This window comes from Bombina bombina, chromosome 4 (genome assembly GCF_027579735.1).
Source record: "Bombina bombina isolate aBomBom1 chromosome 4, aBomBom1.pri, whole genome shotgun sequence".
In the NCBI taxonomy this organism is placed as follows: domain Eukaryota; kingdom Metazoa; phylum Chordata; class Amphibia; order Anura; family Bombinatoridae; genus Bombina; species Bombina bombina.
Window position 1 is genome coordinate 556,803,067 of NC_069502.1, and position 27,198 is coordinate 556,830,264.

Genomic DNA, 27,198 nt, shown 5'->3' on the forward strand with positions numbered 1-27,198 from the left:
GTTGTTAACTCCTGCAAATCACAAGTCAAGTTTCTTTCTTCAGTGTGCACGTTAATATATACGAGATTCAAGACCAGCGCCTCTATATATTTGATCCATATTCTACTCACAGTCCTGTTGGGAGAGACTGTTAGAAGGCTGCGGTCACTTAAGAGGGGAGTATTGTGCTCTATTCTAGTCATTCTGTACATTGTGTTGTTAACATCTAACATATTTGTATAGTTTTTGTCATTATCATGTATTGTGAAATCTCATATTTCGTTCATCCCGATTATATGGATGTGTGGTTTTAATTGGTTTATTGTATATATGTTCACTTTTTTGTTCTCTTATATGGGAATTAATTGAAGGATCATTACTTTCTTCAGATTTTTGAGAATTTTCATTCATGTCCCTTTCCAGTTTTCCCCACTTAGTTCTTAGAAGGTCTTTATTAAGATTGGCTAATTTATCAATTATTATCTTTTGTTTTTCTTTATATTCATTACTTTCTTTTTTATCTTTTAGTTTCTCCTTTATTTCTAAAATGTTGGCTTCTATTTCTGTAAGTGTTTCTTTTCTGGATCTTTTTAGAATATCTATCAATGTGTTTGAGGCTTTCTTTAGAGTGTCCATCCATTCTATCTGGAATTTTTCTGCCAATGGAAAGGTGCAATTTTTATTTAATTTTAGGCCTTTAGGAATAATATCCTTGGAGGTGTATCTATTTAGAAAAACCAACTCCATTTTTTGTTTTAATTCTTTTATCATATGTGTTTCTAATCTGCTCATCAAATCTGAAGCTTTTTCTGATAATGTGTAGCTATTCTGTTGACTGTTGTCATCCTTCATTTCTGAATAAAACTGGTCTCTATAATCAAAAATGTCTTCCATAATGAAAGTGTGAGTGGATAAAGTTAAAGTGAATCCTGCTGCTACTACTACTAGAAGGAAAAAGCAATATTTTATTTGTGTGATTGAGTAGAGCGCTGGAACTATAAAAGATCCCAAACACCCTATAGATATAAGATCCTTCGGTCTTATAAGTGAGATTGTCTAGATAGGGAGATACATAGGGGCATTGTTTCCAGCTTAAGGGATCGTACGTTGCTTTGTGAATTAGTAATTTCCTTATATAGTGATATTAGTATATTCAATAATATTTTAAAGAGTGAAAAACAAGGTGACGAAATTTTTTTTTATTTTTTTTCAATATATATCAATTAAAGTTTTTTTTAAATTATATGTACTCTATGTGATTAAATTAATCAATTTTTTTAATCCTAAATGTCTCTCTACACACAGTGTGTGCTTAGTGTACTGTGGCAGGAAACTAGTTGAATTTAATGTGAAAAAATGAATTTTACTTAAAAACCATGTGTTAGTGCTGTTATATCAGAGTGTGTATTACCCCTATATTCATGGGTGTAAGTGAAAAAATGACCAGTATATAAAGTAGGATACACAATCCAGGATTAATTCCAATTTATTTTCTTAGAAAAAATTATTAAAAAAGTGTTTGTTAAAATTTAAAACTCTTATAGAATTCAATAAAACTGTTCACATATTTGTCTAAAATAACTATGGCGCAAACCTTGTGCTCTACAAAAGATTCATTGATGATCTGCTTATCATATGGGAGGGTACTGAAGAAGAACTCATCAAAATGCTTAACAATATGAACAATAATACATGGGGTATAAAGTTCACATCAAATTGGAGTAAGGACACAATACATTTTTTAGATCTCGAGATAATGGTTATAGAAAACCAATTAGAAACAAAAACCCATTTTAAAAAAACAGACGCCAACAATTATATACATTCTAAAAGCTGCCATCTGGAATTATGGAAAGAAAATATCCCATTAGGGCAATTTTTACGCATAAAGAGAAATTGTTCAAGACCTTTTGATTTTGAGGAACAAGCAGAAAAGCTAGAAAATAGGTTCCTAGCTAGAGGATACAAAACAGAGACTACAAAAAAAGCATTAGACAAAGCAAAAAACACAAATAGAGACAGTTTGCTTACATATAAGGAGAGACAAATTAAAAATACAGAACAAAATCACAATACCTTTCATCACAGATTATAATGCAGACTATAACATTATCAAAAAAATCATAAAATTTTTTTGGTATATAGTAAAGGAGGATGACATTTTAGGGGAAAAAATCTCAGAAAATACGAAATTTATTTTAAAAAAAAGCCAATAATTTAAAAACAATCTTGGCCCCAAGTGACCTTAAACAAAATAAAAACAGTCAAAAAACACAAAAAGATCTAATGGGAAGGAGTATCAAGGTTTTTTTCCCTTGTTACTCCTGCAAAGCCTGTAGTTTCCGTAAGAAAATAACAAATCTTAAAATCAATGGTTCAGATAAAATATTTTCAATAAAAGACACCATAAGATGCTCTACAAAAAATGTCATCTACATATTAAAATGCTCCTGTAATTTATTTTACATTGGAGAGACCAAAAGAATGGTCAAAGATCGGATTAGAGAACATCTAAATAACATAAAAAACGGTATGGATAATACTCATCTCTATAAACATTTTAAAACAGTGCACAAAAGCAACACAAAGGATTTGATATACTGGGGAGTCAAAAAGGTACACAAACATTGGCGGGGAGGAAACATAGAAAAGAAACTGCTAATAAAAGAAGCAGAGTTGATATATAAATATAACACTTTATTCCCATATGGACTCAACTCAGAATTAGATCTCTCCCCTTTTCTTTTTGAATAAAGATTGTCTCCATATAATAAAAAAATCATTATTAGAAAAACTATTTTTCAATATGACATATTTTTTCTTCTTTCTTTTTTCTTTTTTTTCTTCTTTTTTCCAACAATTAAAAAATCCTTTTCATGTGATGGTTTAAAACAGAAATATATCCTATAATTGGTTTAAATAATTATTTTTCCGTATATAAACTAAAAAACACCTTCTAGTGAGACTCCAAAAATAGAAAGATATATATTGTGAATTTTTGGCGTCTATGAATAAGTTAACATCGATAAGATAGATTCGTTAATTCTTATAGAATTTTATGACACCTAGGTTTATGTTAAGAAAAATATAAATAATGATTGATGTAATATGATTTTATCAGTTCCTTTTAATGGTTAATATAATGTTACCATATTATAGGTAATTACTATGTTAGATCTGAAGTCTATAAGGACACAAAGTAATTAAGTAAAATCTACCTACAAAGAAGATATTGGAAATTTGGACACACTAATGGGGAAATATAAAAAAGTGACTATCACTATGAATGGAGATTGACATAAAAAATCCACCTTAAAAGAGGAAAGAAGGAAATTTAGACATACTATGGGGGTTACTAAGAAACAGAAAATTTCCACCTTTATTGGCAATTAAGGAAGGACCAATATAAAACATGCAAGATATTCAAATAGAAGCAACTACTAGTCACCAGCATCTTGATAAAGCTCTGAATAAGAGTGAAACGCATCTAGCTGGGTGACTTATACACAGATTGTTGGACATTACTAACTACAAAGAAAGAATTATAAAGATTCATATACATAACCCGGGTTGTGCACTTTCCTATTGGCATTGCCATATCATCTCTAAATTACCACCTTAAAATCTATCTTAAAGAACTGCGTGCAAAGCACTAAGTGCAGTTCCATCTCTAACATTTCCCAACGAAGCTACTAACGGAAACACAGGTAGCGGTGTCTTGGGGAAAACATCCTCCTTTAGGGGAGTATGACGTCAGACGCTGAACAGAGGCGGCAAAGCGGGAAGGACTACAGTCAGAATTCACAAGCCGATCTGACAAGCACAGCGGCCCAAATCAAAAGGATCTGTGAGTACCGTTACAAGAAAACAAGTAAAACCCCCTAAAATAGTGTGTACTAACATTTCTATTCCATTTTGAACCACCATACGCTGCTATATGTACAGACTTTGAACGCCGTGCAAGGCACTAGGAGCAGTCTCACACAGAAAAGCCTGTTTAGTACAAAGACACGGACTGTAAAAAATAGGAACTGCTTATAATTTGTAAGATCAACAAGTGTTTAATTCTATAAAGTAGAGATAATGTTGTGTTTACTATATCTTAGCACACAAATGAAATGTTGATAAATGTTTAATTCTGTAAAGTAGAGATCAAAGGTCTGACCTTATTTACTAACTTTAGCTCAGACACAAGTAACAATTTAAAAGGTTCACAGCTGGTTCCTTTGCTATTTTACTGCTCATAACGTTTAAACCCAGTAATTGTCACGCAATATACACATCAAACTCAAGGTTTAATATACATTGTTTTATTAATTTGGGAGACGTCCCACAGTTTATTTTAGACAAATATGTGAACAGTTTTATTGAATTCTATAAGAGTTTTAAATTTTAACAAACACTTTTTTAATAATTTTTTCTAAGAAAATAAATTGGAATTAATCCTGGATTGTGTATCCTAGTTTATATACTGGTCATTTTTTCACTTACACCCATGAATATAGGGGTAATACACACTCTGATATAACAGCACTAACACGTGGTTTTTAAGTAAAATTCATTTTTTCACATTAAATTCAACTAGTTTCCTGCCACAGTACACTAAGCACACACTGTGTGTAGAGAGACATTTAGGATTCAAAAAATTGATTAATTTAATCAGAGTACATATAATTTTAAAAAAACTTTAATTGATATATATTGAAAAAAAAAAAGAAAAGAAAAAAATTTCGTCACCTTGTTTTTCACTCTTTAAAATATTATTGAATATACTAATATCACTATATAAGGAAATTACTAATTCACAAAGCAACATATGATCCCTTAAGCTGGAAACAACGCCCCTATGTATCTCCCTATCTAGACAATCTCACTTATAAGACCGAAGGATCTTATATCTATAGGGTGTTTGGGATCTTTTATAGTTCCAGCGCTTTACTCAATCACACAAATAAAATACTTTAGAGCACAGTAGTTAAGAGCTTTATAAACCGGCGTTAGCCCAGAAAGCTCTTAACTACTGACTTTTTTCTGCGGCTGGAGTTTTGTCGTTAGATTTCTAACGCTCACTTCAGCCACGACTCTAAATACCGGCGTTAGAAATATCCCATTGAAAAGATAGGATACGCAAATGGCGTAGGGGGATCTGCGGTATGGAAAAGTCGCGGCTGTAAAGTGAGCGTTAGACCCTTTCCTGACTGACTCCAAATACCAGAGGGCGCCTCTAACGCTGGTTTTCACGGCTACCGCCCAACTCTAAATCTAGCCGTATGTAAACTAGAAGAGAAGACAAAACATTTATGTAAAGTATACAGAGCTACTGAGTCACTTACTAGCTCTGATCTATTCTCGAGAGCAGACCTCAAGAAATCGTAATAGGCCAGATTTTTGCATTTCCCAGCTTGAGTGCAGTTGAGACTGTTATAATAAAGTAGCTACTGAACTGGCCTGTTCCATGAGAGATGGAATTAAGAAACACTGCTCTAGAGAGCAAATATCCTGCTGTGCCAATATCCAACTCCAACTGGGAGTGAACTACTTCACCTAATTATCTTAACAGCAATACCATAGGCTGCCCTTAGGGTTACAATAAAAACAAAAATATATTGGGATTCAACAAAAGGACATGGAAAGCTGTAGTCAAATAACACCCTTACATATTTTTCACTATTAGCAGTGCTTAATCAAAGAAATAAAAAATTATCTGTAATCGTCTGTTTTTTTTTTTTTTTTTTGCTTAGATGTGATAACGTACAGTAGCTCAGAAAGTAAAAAAACTTTTAACATCTGAAAACAAAATCAGAAACTACATACTGATCTTTACAGAACATTTATGTTCACAGTTGCACAGAAACTGTACCTCTAAAAATACAAAGTTGCTGCCAGGGGAAAATGTCAACTAAAAATAATCTTCCACTATGGCTCAGATGTTAATTAAAGGGGAAAGGCGGATTTTTATATTGTAGTAGGCTTATTTTTCTAAATATTATCGAAAATACAGAAAAAGTCCACAATATGACATATTTCAAAGTCAGGACTTAGAATTTTAGAATTAACATAAACATATGAGCTCATTTTAATAATATATATAAAATGTTATCGTTCATGCTCAGATTTAATATCTTATTTCAATTGAAAGGGAGCAAAGCTACAAGCACCTTAGAATATAGATAACTACATTGCGCTCACGAGAGTGCACGTCCATAGGCTCCAATGGGAGCCTCCTTCTCATGCCGTGAGAAACGTCATGAGAACCTAGCGCAGCAAAAAGGGTAAGGCACATAAATATAAATCTATATAAGCATATGCATATTCCCCATAGACCGCAATGTAAAGACACTTTTCAGTGCCGTTTTTTTTATAACGCCCCACACCCTAAAAACTGTTTTGTGCAGTAGTTTTTTATTATAAAAAAAACCTACTTTTTTTTTTATAAAAAAACTAAAATATACCCAATTGGGGCAATTTTTGAAAATTAATCAGAGATCTGATCTCAGGTTAATTTTCAGAGCGCTAATTGCTACTGCAATTATAGTGGCTGGTTATTTATTGTGCGCCCGTAAACGGGAGAATTAGCACTCCACTTGTGTCCACATTTTTTGGTCATATATTGTATGAATGTGTCATATAAATAGGGTGAAGCGGCAACCTGATGTTAAACTGTTGACCATTTGCCTAAAGGGATATGGCTGCACCTCACTGACTCTTGTTTCAAAGGATGTTTATTTGTATTTTGGGCTGGGCTGGGCTGGGCTGTATTTTTAGTGGAAAATATATTGATATACTGCAGGAAAATTATTCTCTATAAAGGGAAGATTTAGGTTTACAGGTGGGTGCTGCTGATGTGGTGAATATCTGTAGAACAAGCGATTATACCTTTATTTGTTTCCTTGTAGCACTTCTCTCTTTTGTAATTTATGCAAGGTATGACCCTTGTGGACTTGTCACCCTGAGAGTTATAAAAACAAATAGACATGGACCCATTGTTCAGTATACCTAGGGGAGATCTCATTGGCAAAGCACACATGACTGAGGTGCACATCTGGGATTGCCATCCCTCTCATTCAGAAGATCACTGCTTGTATGTTGGAGCATGAAGGTCTATTTTTTTTAGGTGAGATCAGGCTGATATACTGAAAAAAAGTTCTGCAATATCTCTATAAAAGAAATTGAAAATGAATGTGGGTATGTTTGATAATAAATCTGATTTATAAACTTTGAGCAGAATACTAAACCATTTCTAGGGAAGAGAAAATTAGAGGGTTTTGCAGTGTAGAGTTTTTCTCCTTCTCCGCATGTGTGAACCGCCATGCATGCTCCTACCGCTTCCATATGGTTATAAATTGTGATTTGTTAGCCAAGATCCTTTTTTCCGTGAGGGAATTCTGTGAAAAATGTATAAATATTAATTTTGCCAAAAACAAACTGCATTATTCATTTCAATTTTGTTCTCAGATATGAAGCTGCTCTTTATATTTACCATATTTTTAAGAATATTTAAAGCCAGAAAAAATATAAAAGAGGATATTTTGCAAAGACAAAATGTATTAGGTTTTCTGATTTAGAATTAAAGACATTTGTTAAATCAACCCTATAATAAAAGCTTTCTCTTTTGCTTGAAATTACTGGGAGATATTATTTTAGTGGTCAGAATAGAACAATATGCGTCTCACAGCTATGTCTCTGTTTTTAGCTTTTCTCCTTTCTGTAAAAGAAGGGCAAGAAGAGCAATTTGCCTGCTAGAATTCTTAATAAAAACAGGGCACATTGAAAGTATTTTAAACTCAAAGCTGTTCCTTCAGAGACAATTTTGATTTATCTACATTTAAACTTCATAACCACCTGGGTGCCTTCGTATCTACAAAACACAGTGGCCAAGATTTTATTTTCTAATTTATTAACAGGTATTACAGCTAGGGGGTTGCTGTCTTTATTTATGGTTTTTATTCTTATTATGATAACACTTTCCTGGCTGCTGTTTTTATGGATGAATAAATACTGGCTAATAAATGTCTTTTCAGTTCCTTCAAAAACCACTGTGAGTTTCTTCACAGGCAGGCAAAATAACCAGCTTTTCCAGGCCTAGTCTTGTGTTCTTTTTATACATGTATGGCAAATATTGGCAAATAATGATAAAAGAAAATATTCTAATGCTTTAGAGCATTTTATCACTGCATGATTGCTTGCATATAAATATGTGTTTAACCATTTTGCTGTGGTTAAAGTTAACTCCAGAGCAGCAATGAACTACTAGCTGTAAACATCTGCTGAACCAATGACAAGAGGCATATGTTTGCAGCCACCAATCATCAGCTGGCCCCCAATTGTTCATTGCTGCTCCTGAGCCTACCTGATTTAGAACAAAAGATACCAATAGAAGAAAGTAAATTTGAATTAGAAAATAAAATATGTAATGGAGATATCTGTAGCAAAAAGTGTTTTTGCAAATCCAGAGCCTCTCAGGCATATACACATTGAAAACTCACTTAACTATGTATACATGGGGTTTTTTTTTGGGGGGGGGGTTAACAATATTTTTATTGAATTTTCGTTTGATAGGTTTTACAGTAATTTTAAACATTTTGGACGGTAAACAACCATTTAAGACAAGAAGGAAGAGAAGAAAGGAACAAAATGCATTGAAACAAAAATGAACAACAAAGAGAGTGAATGGTCCATTGTTTATGGGGGTTAATATGTTAATCATAAAGCTCTCAGACTAGGCAAGTCAATACCAAGAAGAATCTTCCCTGGCATCATCAAAGAATAGTCAGAAGGGTATACATGATTGTTTGATTAGTACGCACAGCCTGGTATTCGATTTTAGCTTTGAAGGGTTGGGAGAGTGTTGCCTATTGGTGTGATGGGGTCAGAGGGGTTAGGTGGTAGTTCTTAAATTTGGGCTCTGGTTTTGGTATGTGTGTAGTGTTGTTTTCCAATAAAACTTTGTTATAAAAAAAATGTCTAATTTTTGGTTTATAAATATCCCATATTTCTCCAGTATCATAGAATCCGAGATGTGTTTAATCCATTCTTGTGTGGAAGGGGTGGTAGGGTTCTTCCTTGACGTTGCTATACATGGTTTCTTTGATGTGAAGAGGCCAGATGTAAATTAAGTTCTGAATACAGCTGGTGATTGGCAGGGTTGTGCGGCCATTGGGCTTAACGGCTATTTTTTTTATGATTTCTTTGACACTAGTTTTAACATGAGTTTATGTAATATATGTTTCTTTATATGGTGTTATTATTATTACTATAATTATTATCGATTATTTATAAAGCGCCAGCAGATTACGCAACGCTGTACAAAGTTTATAACATTTGTAGGATACACTAAATACAAGTCCAACAAGATAAGAGTATGTTTCATTTGTAGGGGGTGCATAACAAACAGTGCAATAATTGAGTTAACAGAGTTATACAAAAGGAGAGCAATATCCCTGTCAATAGTAGGTTTAATTACATACAAAGTGGCCTACAGGTAGACTGGCTCTCAAGCTTACAATCTAAAGGAGAGGGGATGGACACAGATGATGAGGGAGAAGGGAAATAAGGCAGGGTGGTCTGAGAATAAGTGATGATATAGGGAAAGAGTAAAGAAAGAAAATATGTAGTAAATGAGAAAAGTAAGTTTGGATAAAGGGATAGCAGAATATAAAAGGGTGTCAGTATAGAGGCTAAATCATTAATGACAACTGCACCTGATTACTGTTAAGGGTTATTATATATCAGGGTAAACAGATGGGAGAGAGGTGGTGGCCAGAGGGGGTGAGAATAAAGTGGAATATGATAGAGAGAATTAGAAACAATTCAAGAATAACCCAACAGATAAACAAAATATTTCCACCCATTATCTTGATTGAAGAGATCAGTCAGCTGAATTACCATGTAAACTGCTTTGCAAATCTGGGAGACTGGTGTGAATTAGAGGCTTGTGAGATGGTTTGCAAATCTGGGAGACTGGTGTAAATTAGAGGCTTGTAAGATGGTTTGCAAATCTGGGAGACTGGTGTAAATTAGAGGCTTGTAAGATGGTTTGCAAATCTGGGAGACTGGTGTAAATTAGAGGCTTGTGAGATGGTTTGCAAATCTGGGAGACTGGTATAAATTAGAGGCTTGTGAGATGGTTTGCAAATCTGGTAGACTGGTGTAAATTAGAGGCTTGTGAGATGGTTTGCAAATCTGGGAGACTGGTGTAAATTAGAGGCTTGTGAGATGGTTTGCAAATCTGGGAGACTGGTGTAAATTAGAGGCTTTGTGAGATGGTTTGCAAATCTGGGAGACTGGTGTAAATTAGAGGCTTGTGAGATGTTTGCAAACCTGGGAGACTGGTGTAAATTAGAGGCTTGTGAGATGGTTTGCAAATCTGGGAGACTGGTGTAAATTAGAGGCTTGTAAAATGGTTTGCAAATCTGGGAGACTGGTGTAAATTAGAGGCTTGTAATATGGTTTGCAAATCTGGGAGACTGGTGTAAATTAGAGGCTTGTGAGATGGTTTGCAAATCTGGGAGACTGTTGTAAATTAGAGGCTTGTGAGATGGTTTGCAAATCTGGAAGACTGGTGTAAATTAGAGGCTTGTAAGATGGTTTGCAAATCTGGGAGACTGGTGTAAATTAGAGGCTTGTAAGATGGTTTGCAAATCTGGGAGACTGGTGTAAATTAGAGGCTTGTGAGATGGTTTGAAAATCTGGGAGACTGTTGTAAATTAGAGGCTTGTAAGATGGTTTGCAAATCTTGGAGACTGGTGTAAATTAGAGGCTTGTGAGATGGTTTGCAAATCTGGGAGACTGGTGTAAATTAGAGGCTTGTGAGATGGTTTGCAAATCTGGGAGACTGGTGTAAATTAGAGGCTTGTGAGATGTTTGCAAACCTGGGAGACTGGTGTAAATTATTGGCTTGTGAGATGGTTTGCAAATCTGGGAGACTGGTGTAAATTAGAGGCTTGTGAGATGGTTTGCAAATCTGGGAGACTGGTGTAAATTAGAGGCTTGTGAGATGTTTGCAAATCTGGGAGACTGGTGTAAATTAGAGGCTTGTAAACTGGTTTGCAAATCTGGGAGACGGGTGTAAATTAGAGGCTTGTGAGATGGTTTGCAAATCTGGGAGACTGGTGTAAATTAGAGGCTTGTGAGATGGTTTGCAAATCTGGGAGACTGGTGTAAATTAGAGGCTTGTGAGATGTTTGCAAACCTGGGAGACTGGTGTAAATTAGAGGCTTGTGAGATGGTTTGCAAATCTGGGAGACTGGTGTAAATTAGAGGCTTGTGAGATGTTTGCAAATCTGGGAGACTGGTGTAAATTAGAGGCTTGTAAACTGGTTTGCAAATCTGGTAGACTGGTGTAAATAAGAGGCTTGTAAACTGGTTTGCAAATCTGGGAGACTGGTGTAAATTAGAGGCTTGTGAGATGGTTTGCAAATCTGGGAGACTGGTGTAAATAAGAGGCTTGTAAACTGGTTTGCAAATCTGGGAGACTGGTGTAAATAAGACGCTTGTAAACTAGTTAGCAAATCTGGGAGACTGGTGTAAATTAGATGCTTGTGAGATGGTTTGCAAATCTGGGAGCAGGCCCTCCCTTTGGGCAGGGCAAGAGGGGCATCTGGCCAAAGCCCCTTTCTATGGGGAGCCCTGCAGTGTCAGCAGTGAGGTTATGAGATGGTGCAATGTTTAAGTTGCATTTAGTTGTACTTTTTGTATTTAGTTTATAAGAAGTGTTTGTTATCAGAATGTCTAATATTTTGTCTTATTCTTTATATAGGTATCGCTGAATGTTGGCACAGGGGGGCCATACAAAGGGCAGGGCATACAAGGGATGGGCTATAAGGGCACTGGACTGATGGGATACACAAATTTATATTGCCCAGGGTCCCGCAAAGGCTAAGGTTGGCCCTGTCTGGGAGACTGGTACACTGTCTAAAAATTTGATATTTTTGGGGAGATATTTACATTATAATAATAAATTGTTAATAATGTTTCAGGCAAAACACTGTAATTTTTCTGAAATTGGTAAACTGGCATTGTTTGATTAAATCAGCTTCTTTTATTTATAATATAAACATCTTAAAAACTCATGGGAATTCTTTTATAGCCAGTTTTAGCTTCTGCTATTTTTTTGTGTATAAAAGGAAGTTAGTCTGCTTTATAGATTGATAAATATGTTTTGCTGAAATCGTCAAAACAATGATTTGTGTGCACATGTGCAGTGTAATCAGACGTATAAAAGTCTGTGCATATTTTGATTGATGTGTGTAAATTTGTAAGTAGATCACAAAGAAGTTTTAAGCTTGTGCACATGCAATGGAAAGTCTGAATATTTGTAATAATATTTTTCTTAGATTATTTTGTAAGGTGACTGTTGCGATGATTTAAGTTTAATACACTGATTTTTTTTGTGCGTGCATGTTGTAGAAAAGTGACATTTTAATATCTCACCTGTTTTCAGTACACACAAGCAGCATAATGGTGTGGGTATTATAATCTCCCCTCATTGAATCTCCTCTCTTATCCCTACACTTATATCACAATTATTTTCTTCATTTCATGTTTATGTAACCGTTTGCCCAATCATCTGCCCCCCATGGAGTGTTTCAGAACTCCTCATGCAACCCTCCCTGCAGTAATCTAGGGGACTTCAATATTTCAGTTGAAACTTCTATGATTCCTGATGCCCTAATTTCTATTTACTAAGAAATTAATTCACCCTCTGTCAGAAGATGACATCCCTAGCTATTTGTGATTGATACTCCTCGCTGTCCTTTTACTATAACTGTATCCTCTGCTCTTGCACCTCAACCTTTAACATCTCAAATATATAAATATATATATATTATTATTATGAACCCTTATATCTACTGTATCATTAAACCCCAGTGACTCTTCTCCATCCCTTATCCCCTTATACACCCCTCTTCCTGTAAAAAAGCCACTTCAGGAATGTTTGACACTATTAAAATCAAACTTCTCACCCCCTCTCATCTCACATCCTCCCTCACCCAAATTGCTCCCCCTGTCAATGCTACTCTGAGCCCTTCTCAACTCATGTTTCAACTTACCTCTAGACACTGGTATATTTCCTGATCACAAGGTCCTAAAAAGGCCCCTCTTGATTCCAACTAATCCTCAAGTATCTTCTTTTTTTTTTTACTTCTTGTATCACTATTGTAACTTTTGTGCTATTCTTGCTTTGTGTTCTCTTTTATTTGTATCACTTTTATCTCCTTGAAAAATCTAAATTTGATTTCTCTATAAGAGGCTGGCTTATATAATACCAAAAAAATTAAGACTAATTGACCACACAACATCAAAAAACAGCCATGTTTGCTTGTTTAACCTACAAAAGTTCAATTAAACATATTGGGTAGAGATTTACTTTTGTACAAACCTCTAACTATTGGCTTAGAACACTGGATATTTTAGGATATATGAACTGGAGCACAGGTGAAATAATCAGCTGATTAGTAGACATGGTTATTTTACTTACTCTCATCATAGGTAATCCTGAAAACCTGGCCAGTTAGGAAAGCCTGAGGACAAGTTTTGCTTACAACAAACATGTAATAATTGGCAGTCCTATATAAGAGTTTCTAATTGATTTTTTGTGCAAAGATTAAGCATAAACAAATCTCCAGGCAAGGTAATTTGTATATACAGTTCAGCAAATTCGATTTTTCGTTTAGTATTAGTATATGTGCATTGCCAATGTCCTTGTTGAGGATCAATAACAATGGATCTGTAGTGCTTTTTTGTTACATTTGATAGTGAAATGGTCTAACCACCACAAAATATGCACAGACTATGTCGTTTGTATGCAATTTATATTATCTCTAGATTGCCTTGTCAATGATCTAAGATCAACCTCCCCTTATATTTTTATTTATCAGATACATTTGATCTCCCACAAAAAGTTGATAAAGTATAAGGAAGTTAATAGAAACCTCAAACATAAATCACCAAGAAAATGTTTCACAGTAATACCTATGTCCCCCTTCTCATACATTTTTGCTTAAATATGAACATATCAAAGGAAGTGTTGAACCTTTTTTTAACACGTTCAGTTGGAAATTCCATTACAAAGACAGTTTTTTAAATGCCCTTTAACCTTTAAAGGCTGTTATGGTGTTCTATTACGTACTAACCACGCTGGGCTTTAGCACCGTTAGGAAGGAATAGAACGTCCTAGCAGTTTGGCTGTCCTGAAGCCAATGGCGATTCCTGGATGAGATTGCGGTCTGGAGGGCCTGCCTAGCGTCATAAGGAAGCCTCCCTGACCCAATCCCATGAATGAATTTCAATTTGTCTACATTGGAACAAAGTGACAACAAATTTACCCTGTCATAAAAGTGTTAAATTCTGACTCATTGTTTATAAACAATGATTTATAAGCACATGATTTGGAATTGGGGAACCTAACATATTCACAAGGTACTCAGATCAAATGACCCCTGACCCCTGTTTTATCATCCAAGTTACTATTTTCTTAAAGCCAAAATAAAATAGAAAAAAAAAACAGGAAACTATTTTAACTGTTTAACTGTTCTCTTAATAGAACTAGATAAACCCAATCCCCCCACCATAACCTTGTTCCTAGATCATGACATTGCAGGCTATGTTCCTACAACAGTGGTGGGAGCACAGAGTTTAAATTAAAAATTTAAATTAACATATTTAAAACCTGGAATTTAATTAATATCGTTCACATACAGAAACACACTAATAAATATTGACAATGTGATCATCAATTACTCTTTATAGCTATTTCCAGCCCCAGCATGATGTGATTTATTTATAGGATAGTACGCTATCAGTAAATGTTGCTACAGTTGGCTACTGTATCTCAAATGCTTTAGCATTGTAATTCCCCTGACATTTTTGAAAGGCACTTTAAGTTAAACTTTAATATTATTAGTAGTAGTATTATAATGCACAAGTTATGGATTCCTTTCAAACCATAAAATAAATTAAATTATTTGTATATAAAATAGATTACAATAATATTCTTATTTAGAAATTATTAAGAATTTTGCAAATTAAACTATTTCTCTTGTTAAGTGTATCCAGTCCACGGATCATCCATTACTTATGGAATATATTCTCCTTCCCAACAGGAAGCTGCAAGAGTCCACCCACAGCAAAGCTGCTATATAGCTCCTCCCCTAACTGCCATATTCAGTCATTCTCTTGCAAGCCTCAACATAGATAGGAGGTTGTGAGAGTCTGTGGTGCTTTCTACTTAGTTTATTCTTCAATCAAAAGTTTGTTATTTTTAAATGGCACCGGAGTGTGCTGTTTATCTCAGGCAGTATTTGGAAGAAGAATCTGCCTGCGTTTTTCTATGATCTTAGCAGACGTAACTAAGATCCATTTGCTGTTCTCACACATTCTGAGGAGTGAGGTACTTCAGAGGGGGAATGGCGTGCAGGTTTTCCTGCAGATAAGGTATGTGCAGTAAAATATTTTTCTAGGAATGGAATTGACTAAGAAAATACTGCTGATACCGAAGTAATGTAAGTAAAGCCTTAAATGCAGCGATAGCGACTGGTATCAGGCTTATTAATAGAGATACATACTCTTATAAAAATGTGTTTTAAAACGTTTGCTGGCATGTTTAATCGTTTTTTAACGTACATTGGTGATAACACTGTAATGTTGGTATAGCCTTAAATGCAGTAAAAGCGACTGGTATCAGGCTTATTAATAGAGATACATACTCTTGTAAAAATGTGTTTTAAAACGTTTGCTGGCATGTTTAATCGTTTTTTAACATATGTTTGGTGATAAAACTTATTGGGGCCTAAGTTTTTTCCACATGGCTGGCTTAAATTTTGCATTGAAACAGTTAACTGAAGCTTCCCACTGTTGGCTGTGGCAGTTTGTTGTGTCTGTTTTTAAAAACGTCTATGTCGTTTTTTTTTTTTTGTTTTGTTTTTTTTTATCTGTTTTTTGCATTAAGGGGTTAATCATCCATTTGCAAGTGGGTGCAATGCTCTGTTACCTTATTACATGTACTGTAAAAATTTCGTTTGTTTTACTGCCTTTTTTTTTTTTTCACTGTTTTTCAAATTTTGACAAAATTTGTTTCTCTTAAGGGCACAGTAACGTTTTATATATTTGCTTGTTAACTTGATTTAAAGTGTTTTCCAAGCTTACTAGTCTCATTATTAGTCTGTTCTAACATGTCTAACATAGAGGAAGCTCTGTGTTCATTATGTTTTAAAGCCATGGTGGAACCCCATCTTAGAATGTGTACCAGATGTACTGATTTCATGTTAAACAATAAAGATCATTTTTTGTCTTTAAAAACATTATCACTAGAGGATTCTGTCGTGGGGGTAGTTATGCCGACTAACTCTCCCCACGTGTCAGACCTTTTGACTCCCGCTTTAGGGACTCACGCTCAAATGGAGCCAAGTACATCAAGGGCACCCATAGCGTTTCTTTTACCAGGGGATTCTGTCGAGGGGAAAGTTATGCCGACTAACTCTCCCCACGTTTCAGACCCTTCGACTCCCGCTTCAGGGACTCACGCTCAAATGGCGCCAAGTACATCAAGGGCGCCCATAGCGTTTATTTTACAAGACATGGCAAAGGTGGTGAATAATATTCTGGCAGCAGTATTAGTCAGACTACCTGAAATTAAAGGAAAGCAGTTAGCTCTGGGGGTAGATACAGAGCATACAGACGCTTTAAGAACCATGTATGATACTACCTCACAATATGCTTAGTCTGTGGGTGATTTTTTTTGACTCAGGGAAGATGATTTAACCTGATTCTGATATTTCTACATTTAAAATTTATGCTTGAGAACCTCCACTTGTTGCTCAGGGAGGCTTTGGCTGCTCTGAATGAATGTGTACAATCGCAGGGCCAGAGAAATTGTGTAGACTGGATAAATAATATGCAGTGCCGGTGTGTACTGATGTTTTTCCAATACCTAAAGAGGTTTACTAATTTTTTTTTTTAATAAGGAATGGGATAGACCAGGTGTGCCGTTCTCTTCCCCTCCTATTTTTTAGAAGAATGTTTTCTAATAGTTACCACCACACGGGACTTCTGGCAGACAGTTCCTAAGGTGGAGAGAAGAGTTTCTACTCTAGCTAAGCGTACCTCTACCTCTGACGAGGACAGTTGTGCTTTTTAGATCCAATGGATAAAAAATGTTTATTCAACAGGGTTTTATCCTGCAGCCCCTTGCATACACTGCTGCTGCGGCGTTCTGGGTTGAGTCTCTTGATGAGGCTTTACAGTTAAGCGACTCCATTGGATGAATATATTTGACAAGCTTATGCTAGCCAATTCCTTTGTTTTCTGATGCCTTGTTCATTTGACTAGACTAACGGCTAAGAATTCTGTTTTTTTACTATACTGGCGCGCAGAGCGCTATGGCTTATATCATGGTCAGCTGTCGTGACTTTAATAAATAAGCTACTTAACTTCCCTTCAAGGGGCAGACCCTATTCGGGCCTGGTTTGAAGGAGATTATTGCTTATATCACTGGAGGAAAAGGTCATGCCCTTCCTCAGGATAGGTCCAAATCAAGGGCCAAAAAAAAAAAAAAAAAAAAAGTCTAATTTTCGTGCCTTTTAAAAACTTCAGGGCAGGTGTGGCATCCTCTTCCTCTAAGGCAAAACAAGAGGGAATTTTTGCTCAGTCCAAGGCGGTCTGGAGACAATCGGACCTGGAACAAATATAAGCAGGCCAAGGAGCCTGCTGCTGCCTCTAAGACAGCATGTAGAACGGCTCCCTATCCGGTAACTGATCCTATAGGGGGCAGACTTTCATTCTTCGCCCAGGCGTGGGCAAGAGATGCCCAGGATCCCTAGGCATTGGAATTTATATCCCAGAGATATCTTCTGGATTTCAAAGATTCCCCCCCCAAAAAAGGGGAGATTTCGCCTTTCACAATTATCTGCAAACCAGATAAAGAAGGAGGCATTCTTACATTGTGTACGAGATCCATCCAGTTCCAAGAGAGGAACAGGGACAGAGTTTTTACTCAAATCTGTTTGTGGTTCCCAAGGAGAGGGAACCTTCAGACCTATTTTGGATCTAAAGATCTTAAACAAATTCCTCAGAATTCCGTCATTTAAGATGGAAACTATTCGTACCATCTTAACTATGATCCAGGAGAGTCAATAGAGGACTACAATGGATTTGAAGGATGCTTATCCTCACATTGTGATGCATAAAGATCACCATCGTTTTTCAGGTTTGCCTTTCTAGACAGGCATTACCAGTTTGTAGCTCTTTCCTTTGGGATATCTACAGCCCCAAGAATCTTTATGGAGGTTCTGGGGTCGCTTTGGCGGTCCTTAGACCGCGGGGCATAGAAGTGGCCCCTTATTTAGACGACATCCTGATACAGGCGTCAAACATCCAAATTGCCCAGTCTCATACGGACGTAGTACTGGCATTTCTGAGATCACATGGGTGGAAAGTGAACAAGGAAAGAGTTCTCTATCCCCAATCTCAAGGGTTTCCCTCCTAGGGACTCTGATAGATTCTGTAGAAATGAAAATTTACCTGACGGAGTCCAGGTTGTCAAAAGTTTCTAAATTTCTGCCGTGTTTTTTCATCCCATCCGCGCCCTTCGGTGGCTCAGTACATGAATGAAATCGGCTTAATTGTAGCGGCAAGGGACATAGTACCGTTTGCACGTCTACATTTCAGACCGCTGCAACTATGCATGCTCAGTCAGAGGAACGGGGATTACACAGATTTGTCCCCCTGTTAAACCTGGACCAAGAGACCAGAGATTCTCTTCTCTGGTGACTATGTCGGGTCCATCTGTCCAAGGGTATGACCTTCCGCAGGTCAGATGGGACAATTGTTACAATAGATGACAGCCTTTTAGGTTGGGATGCAGTCTGGAACTCCCTGAAGGCTCAGGGATAGTGGACTTAGGAGGAGACCCTCCTTCTAATAAATATTCTGGAACTGGGAGTGATATTCCATGCTCTTCAGACTTGGCCTCAGTTAGCAACTCTGAGGTACATCATACTCAGTCGGACAATATACACGACTGTGGCTTACATCAGCCATCAAGGGGGAACAGAAGTTCCCTAGCGATGTTAGAAGTCTTGCAATAATTCACTGGACAGAGACTCACTCTTGTCTATCAGCTATCCATATCCCAGGTGTTGAGAACTGGGAGGTGGATTTTCTAAGTCATCAGACTTTTCTTCCGGGGGAGTGGGATTTCCTCCGGAGGTCAAGACCAAGCAGGAGAGGGCTTTGGTGTTTTTGACAGCGCCTGCGTAGCCACGCAGGACCTAGTATGCAGATCTGGTGGACATGTCATCCTTTCCATCACGGTCTCTGCTTCTGAGACAGGTCCCCTCAAAGTTCAGGGTCCTTTCAACCATCTAAATAGAATCAATCTGAGATGGACTGCCTGGAGACTGAACGCTTGATGTTATCAAAGCATGGCTTCTCCGAGTCAGTCATTGATACCTTAATACAGACATGAAAGCCTGTCTCTAGGAAAATTGAACATAGATATGGTGTAAATATCTGATTCTTATGAATCCAAGGGTTACTCATGGAGTAAAATCTGGATTCCCAGGATATTATCTTTTCTCCAAGATGTTTTTGAGAAAAGGGTTGTCAGCTAATTCCTTAAAAGGGGACAGATTTTTACTCTGTCTATTTTTTTGCACAAGCGTCTGACAGGTATTCTAGACGTTCAGGCATTTGGTCAGGCTTTGGTTAGATCCAAGCCTGTGTTTAAAACTGTTGCTCCGCCATGGAGCTTAAACCTGATTCTTAAGGTTCTTCAAGAAGTTCCGTTTGAACCTTTTTTGTTCCATAGATATCAATCTTTATCTTGGAAAGTTCCTTTTGGGTAGCTAATTCCTCGACTCGTAGAGTCTCCAAGTTATCTGTGTTACAATGTGATTCTCCTTATCTGGTCCTTCGTACGGATAAGGTAGTCCTGCGTACCAACCTGGTTTTTTTCCTAAGGTGGTATCTAACAAGTACATCACTCAAGAGATAGTTGTTCCATGCTTGTATCCTAATCCTTCCTCAAAGAAGGAACGTCTATTACACAATATTGGACGTGGTTTGTGCTTTAAAGTTTTACTTACAAGCTACTACAGTTTTCATCAAACGTTCACCTTGTTTGTTGTCTATTCTGGACAGAGGAGAGGTCAAAAGACTTCAGCAGCCTCTCTGTCTTTTTGGTTAAAAAGCATAATTCATTTAGCTTATGAGACTGCTGGACAGCAGCCTCCTGAAGGGATTACAGCTCATTCTACTAGAGCTGTGGTTTTCACTTGGGCCTTTTTTAAATGTGGCTTCTGTTGAACAGATTTACAAGACGGAGTCTTGGTCTGCGCTTCATACTTTTCAAATTTAACAAATTTGATACCTTGCTTCTTCCGAGGCTATTTTTGGGAGAAAGGGTTTTTTACAGGCAGTGGTAACTTCCGTTTAAGTACCTGCCTTGTCCCTCCCATCATCCGTGTACTTTAGCTTTGGTATTGGTATTCCATAAGTAATGGATGATCCGTGGACTGGATACACTTAACAAGAGAAAACATAATTTATGCTTACCTGATAAATTTATTTCTCTTGTAGTGTATCCAGTCCACGGCCCGCCCTGTCACTTTAAGGCAGGTAATTTTTTCATTTGAACTACAGTCACCACTGCACCCTATGGTTTTTCCTTTCTCTGCATGTTTTCGGTCGAATGACTGAATATGGCAGTTAGGGGAGGAGCTATATAGCAGCTTTGCTGTGGGTGGACTCTTGCAGCTTCCTGTTGGGAAGGAGAATATATTCCATAAGTAATGGATGATCCGTGGACTGGATACACTACAAGAGAAATAAATTTATCAGGTAAGCATAAATTATGTTTTTTTTGCAAAACATTTTCCCATGGCCGGCTCTTTAATGGGACCAGATAGGACCACAGGATCATCATTTGACAAAGGGTGGCACATGAGGAGAGCAAATTCCAGCTAGAGATAGAGTTTAGTTTTGTTTTTGTTTTTTTTTAGATATAGAAATATCTCTTATATTGGGTCCATCAGTTTGTAGTGGATGGAAAGCCTGGGGCGTGGGGGGGGGTGTTTTTTGGGCACAGGAAGCACAATCTTGAGCTTTCCCCTTTTTTTTAACATTTATTATGTATTAACTCACAGCAAAAGTTTACAACCAGGTGGCAAGATGAAATAGTTTGCCCAGATAACCTGGCTGAGGATTATTCCTTCTGACAGAGTACTAAACTATGTGTAATGATGCAAAGTAGTCTGGGATTGTAAAGTATTGTTTCAGTACTGTAAATTATTTACAAGAGATATGCACATTTTCACCACTGAAAAGCATTGTATTGTTCATCAATTTAAAAACAAAGAGAGCTTATAAAGGTTTTTATAATTTGTAATGTTTTATTTTTTATTATATAGTGTAACTTGAATTAAATATGTTTTGATAATTGTATACTGATATATTAATAGGCATGTATGTGTTGTGAATAGTCATATGTAAAAATCTCATTTATGTATACATATTTATTGCTGTACTTATGGGACAGCTGAAATACGATTTAGCATTTTTGTTCTTTATTAGATTTTCTTTTCTTTTAAAGCTGTTTGTTCCCTAATATATATTTTTTTAAATGATGTTTAAATGATGTTTAAATGATGTTTTGAATAACCTTTTATTTGCAATGAGCAAGATAAGTTACATGTGTGAGGAAACTTTTTCATTACAGAGATATAATATGTTATATGTAGGGGCCGATTTATTAAGATGGGGCGGACATGATCCGCTATAGTGGCTGATGTCCGCCCTACATCGCTAAATGCCATCAACATATGCTGCAGGCATTTAACATTGCACAAGCATTTCTAGTGAAATGCTTGTGCAATGCCACCCCCTGCAGATTTGCGGCCAATCACCCGCTAGCAGGAAGTGTCAATCATCCTGATCGTATCTGATCGGGATGATTGCTGCCCGCCACCTCAGAGGTGGAGGATAAGTTAAGGAGCAGCGGTTTTAAGACCGCTGCTTCTTAACTTATGTTTCCGGCTAGCCTGATGGCTCGCGCGGAAACCACTGCATTCGCAGCATGTTAAATCAGCCCCATTATGTCAAACAAGAAACTATCACATGAACTTTTCTAGCCAAATTTGTTTTACCTCAAAATGTTTTCAGCTCCCTAGCATAATTGCTCTGTGATCCACACTACACTTTATTTGAAAACACAGGAATGTAAGCATAAAAGCCGGCCCATTTATGGTTTAGCGCCTTGGATAGCGCTTGCTGATTGGTCGCTACATTTAGCCACCAATTAGCAAGCACTACCCAGGTGCTGAACCAAAGATGGGACAGCTCGTAAACTTATAATCCTGCTTTTTCAAATAAAGATTCCAATAGAATAAAGAAACATTCATAATAGGAGTATATTAAAATAAAAAATGCATGCTCTATCTGAATCATGAAAGAAAGAATTTGTGTTAAGCATCCCTTTAAGACAAGAAAAGCGTCATTAGGGTTTATGATTTCTGGGTAAGGAAAATGAGCATATCAGAAACACAGCCTGTGTTGGAGGACATGTGTATCTACAGAAGGTTGAAGTAGGGAGCTGTTATAGTTTTGGAAATCATGAAAGAATGAATAAATATAAATTAGTATGAGATAAAGGAGGAAAGTGATCTGGGGCAGTAAGTTTGTTTCCACAAGCTTAGATGTCAGATTGGTGAGGGCATAATACACAAATTAATGTTGTATGTTAAGTAATGCTGGGCTTACTGAATCATAGAGACAGACATACAGACAAAGGGAGCTTGATGCCCCTGTTTCCACGTGAGCCTTCCTGTAGCCTTCTCTGGGGCCTCCTCTGCCCCATCACCACTTTCTGTCGGGGTACCACAAGGCTCTGTCCTCGGTCCCTGTCTCTTCTCAATCTACACATCATCATTAGGTTCCCTAATAAATTCCCACAGGTTCCAATATCATTTGTATGCCAACAACACCCAAATCTTCTTCTCTGCACCAGACATATCTCCTTCCTTGCTAACCCGTGTCACTTATTGTCTTTCTCTCATCTCTTCCTGGATGTCCTCTCACTACCTCAAGCTAAATCTCTCTAAAACTGAGCTCCTTATTTTTACCACTTCTTCTAAAATCTCCACCCCCAATCTCTTTATAACTGTTGAGAACTCCATCAGTACCCCTACCCCTCATGCCCGATGTCTTGGGGTCACATTTGACTCAGATCTTTCACCTTAAAAACCTCTCTAAAATTAGATATTTCCTTACACAAGACACAACCAAGATTTTAATCTACTCTCTCATCTTTCCTGCCTCGATTACTGCAACTCTGTCCTCTTTGCTCTCCCCAGCTGCCGCCTAGCTCCTTTACAATCCATAATGAATGCTCCTGCCAGGCTCATCTTCCTTACACATCGCTCTCCATCTTCTGCACCTCTCTGCCAATCCCTTCACTGGCTTCCTCTTGCCTCTAGGATTAAACACAAAATTCTCACTCTGACATACAAAGCCCTCAACTGCACTGCTCCCCCTTATATCTCAGACCTTGTCTCCAGATACTCTCCCTCCCATCCCCTTCACTCTGCTTATGACCTCCTACTCTCCTCCTCTTTTGTTACCTCCTCACACTCCCGTTTACAGGATTTCTCCAGACTGGCTCCCATCTTGTGGAACTCTCTGTCTCGCTCCACAAGACTCTCCTCTAGTTTTGAAAGCTTCAAGCGCTCTCTAAAGATTCTACTGTTCAGGGATGCTTACAACCTTTCTTTATACCAGTTCCTCTCCTCCATTGCTATCCCCTGAACCCCCTTAGCATGTAAGCCTAAGAGTCCAGCTGTTTGTAGATCATCTTCTTAAGAGCTGACTATAAAAGTGCAACTCTTGGCAGGGCCCTCTACCCGTTGATCCCTATAAATGTTTTGTTGTACTCCGCCTTTGTTTATAGCATTGCGGAATCTGTTGGCACTCTACAAATAAATGATAATAATAATAAGTTATGAAGCAGCGTATGCTGTCGGCACTTATCAATGTGCGGCGGACATGATACGCTACATCGTATCATGTCTGCTCGCACTTTAATAAATCAGCCTCATAAAGGCAGATACTGTAGATAGATCAGTACATCACCAATACATTAATATGTGTATCCAAACCTGTTGTTCATTCTGCTTTAAATGTGTTATCTTGTTATCTTTACAAATCTGCCCTTTCTGTATATTAATATCCCTACATCTTTCATCCCTTCTCACAGTGTTGCTATATTTGCTCTATGCCTTCTCTATAACAGCAGGTATAGAAACAATATGACTTCTCCCCTTAGCTTTCACAACACTTTAACATAAAAGAATATAAATCATTCTCTGAAAATGTAGGAAGAATTGTGACATTTTTGTAAAATAGAAAATCCTGCAAACTCATTTGTACTTCAGATCACAGTCTCGAAAGACATGTGCTGTTGTTGTTCTAAATTAAAAAACAAGACAAAACATGGTTTGCCTCAGTAGATTTAGTTACAGGGAAAATGTTTTCTTTGTTTTTGTGTGGTTCATATTAAATAATGAGTAACCCAATTGTGTCTTGCAGACTAGCCATGTGTATGAAGAGGAAAGAGGTGCCTTGACTTTCCTGCTGTGGAGGTTCCCGAACATAATGAATATTTCCACATGAAGAATTTCATCAAAGTCAAAATGAAAGAGATCTAAAGCCTGAAATTAATTTGTATTCACCTTGATGAAAATGAATTTTACAAATTGCACAACAGAAACAATTGCAAACAAATCTAAGACAGTAACTGAAAAGATGCTCATTTGTTTAGCACTGGCAGTGATAACTACCCTAACTACGCTGTTAAATTCTGCTGTCATTCTTGCAATTTGCACAACCAAGAAATTACATCAACCGGCAAATTATTTAATATGCTCTTTAGCTGTTACAGATTTTTTAGTTGCCATTTTAGTTATGCCATTAAGCATTGCCTACATAGTTATGGATACCTGGGCTCTGGGCTATGTTATCTGTGAGGCCTGGCTTAGTTTTGACATGACCTGCTGTACCTGTTCAATTCTTCATTTATGTGTCATTGCACTTGATAGGTATTGGGCAATTACCGACGCTATTGAATATGCCAGAAAAAGAACCCCTAAAAGAGCAGCAATAATGATAATAACAGTGTGGACAATTTCCATTTTCATTTCGCTTCCTCCATTATTTTGGAGAAACCACTACAATGTTAGCACACCAAGTATGTGTGTAATTCAACACGACCATGTTATATATACAATATATTCCACATTCGGAGCATTTTATGTCCCATTGACCTTGATACTGATTTTATACTATAGAATTTACCATGCTGCAAAGAGCCTTTACCAAAAGAGAGGTTCAAGTCGGCATTTAAGCAACAGGAGCAATGACAGTCGGAACTCATTTACTCACTGCAAATTAACCCAGACATTCTGTGTATCAGATTTCTCCACTTCTGACCCCACCATGGAATTTGAAAAGATGAATATTTCTATAAGGACCCCACCTCCTTATGATAATGATATTGACCTGGCGAGTGACCGGCAACAACAGATCTCCAGTTCGCGAGAGAGGAAAGCTGCTCGCATTCTCGGGCTTATTTTAGGTGCTTTCATAATAAGTTGGTTGCCATTTTTTAGCAAGGAACTTATTGTAGGGCTCCGTATTTGCAATGTGTCTCCAGTAGTGGATGATTTTTTAACATGGCTGGGCTATGTCAATTCATTAATTAATCCGCTACTCTACACTAGTTTTAATGATGATTTTAAACTAGCCTTTAAAAAACTTATTAGGTGCAAAGAGCACTCTTAAAATGTGATACTATTCATACATTAACAGATGACTGTATTAAACATAAAAAAAAAGATTGCCTTTTGATAAAGGGAATGGTAATTAAAGATTTTTTTATTATTTTGCTTGGTGTTTTCTTCGTCATATTACTTGTAATGCAGTTTTCTACCTCTAAGGTTAATGAACATTGTAAATGTTAAATACAATTTTGTAATGCCTAATGAAATATGTGCATTTTTAATGTTAATTATTGCTACTGCTATATTTTAATGAACTGCCGTAAGAGAAATGTTTACATTTAAATTGAATTACATTTTTGTTTGCTTCACAATGGACCCTTGTTAGAATATCAGTGACAAAGCTGAAACAGATTAACAAAAGTATTAATTGATATATAAAAATTATGGTGTTAGTCATCTTAACAAAATGTAAAAAAAAGTCAATAACAGTTAAAGGGACATTATAGTATGCTGAGGCTCTATAGTGCCACATATTTTTAAACTTTGCATGTGCACACTCTTCTTGACTGACAAATGAGCAGAGTGTGTATACTCTAGTTAGGGTGTGGCACTGTGCACTAGGTGCCAATATTAAAGGTAAGAAAAAGAAAAACAATCTTTTTGAAAGAAAGCTTGTTTAAAATATTACTTAAAGGGACATGCAACTGCATTTTCATTATTTATTTTGCCTGAACTTCTTGTAATTTAAATTCTGTACATGGCCTTCTCCAGAGAAGCAAAAGTGAACTCTGCAGAGCCCTTACTAGATTGCTGGACCAATTTAATTGTGTAACAATTGGTCACAGCACAGAAGATGAGATATTAAAGGGACAGTCTACACCAGAATTTTTATTGTTTTAAAAGATAGATAATCCCTTTATTACCCATTTCCCAGTTTTGCATAACCAACACAGTTATAATAATATACTTTTAACCTCTGTGATTATCTTGTATCTAAGCCTCTGCAAACTGCCCCTTTTTTCAGTTCTTTTGACAGACTTGCAGTCTAGCCAATCAGTGCCTGCTCCCAGATTACTTCACGTGCACGAGCACAGTGTTATCTATATGAAATACGTGAACTAACACCCTCTAGTGGTGAAAAACTGTTAAAATGCAATCTGAAAGAGGTGGGCTTCAAGGTCTAAGAAATTAGCATATTAACCTCCTAGGTTAAGCTTTCAACTAAGAATACCAAGAGAACAAAGCAAAATTGGTGATAAAAGTAAATTGGAAAATTGTTTAAAATTACATGCTCCATCTGAATCATGAAAGTTTATTTTGGCCTAGACTGTCCCTTTAAGCATTTTAAAGGGTATGTTCCTGGAGAAAAAAAACGTTTAAATTCAAATCTAATTTGTGTGCAGGTTTTGTTGAAATGTAGTGCTTACTTCCTGACATATTCAGTGAATAT

The 27,198-nt window shown here is 36.7% G+C and overlaps 1 protein-coding gene across 6 annotated transcripts in view; it reads left to right on the plus strand.

Annotated features, from left to right (window-relative positions):
• The window catches only part of HTR1E (5-hydroxytryptamine receptor 1E), a 543,697-nt gene extending 517,784 nt beyond the window's left edge, over positions 1–25,913 (plus strand). For all 6 annotated transcript variants that reach the window (XM_053710502.1, XM_053710505.1, XM_053710504.1 and 3 more), the window contains one exon: positions 24,559–25,913. In XM_053710502.1, the coding sequence (XP_053566477.1) occupies positions 24,706–25,809 (1,104 nt within the window). In that variant the 5' untranslated portion in view covers positions 24,559–24,705 and the 3' untranslated portion in view covers positions 25,810–25,913. The remainder of the gene's footprint in view (positions 1–24,558) is intronic.
• Positions 25,914–27,198: the final 1,285 nt, after the last annotated feature.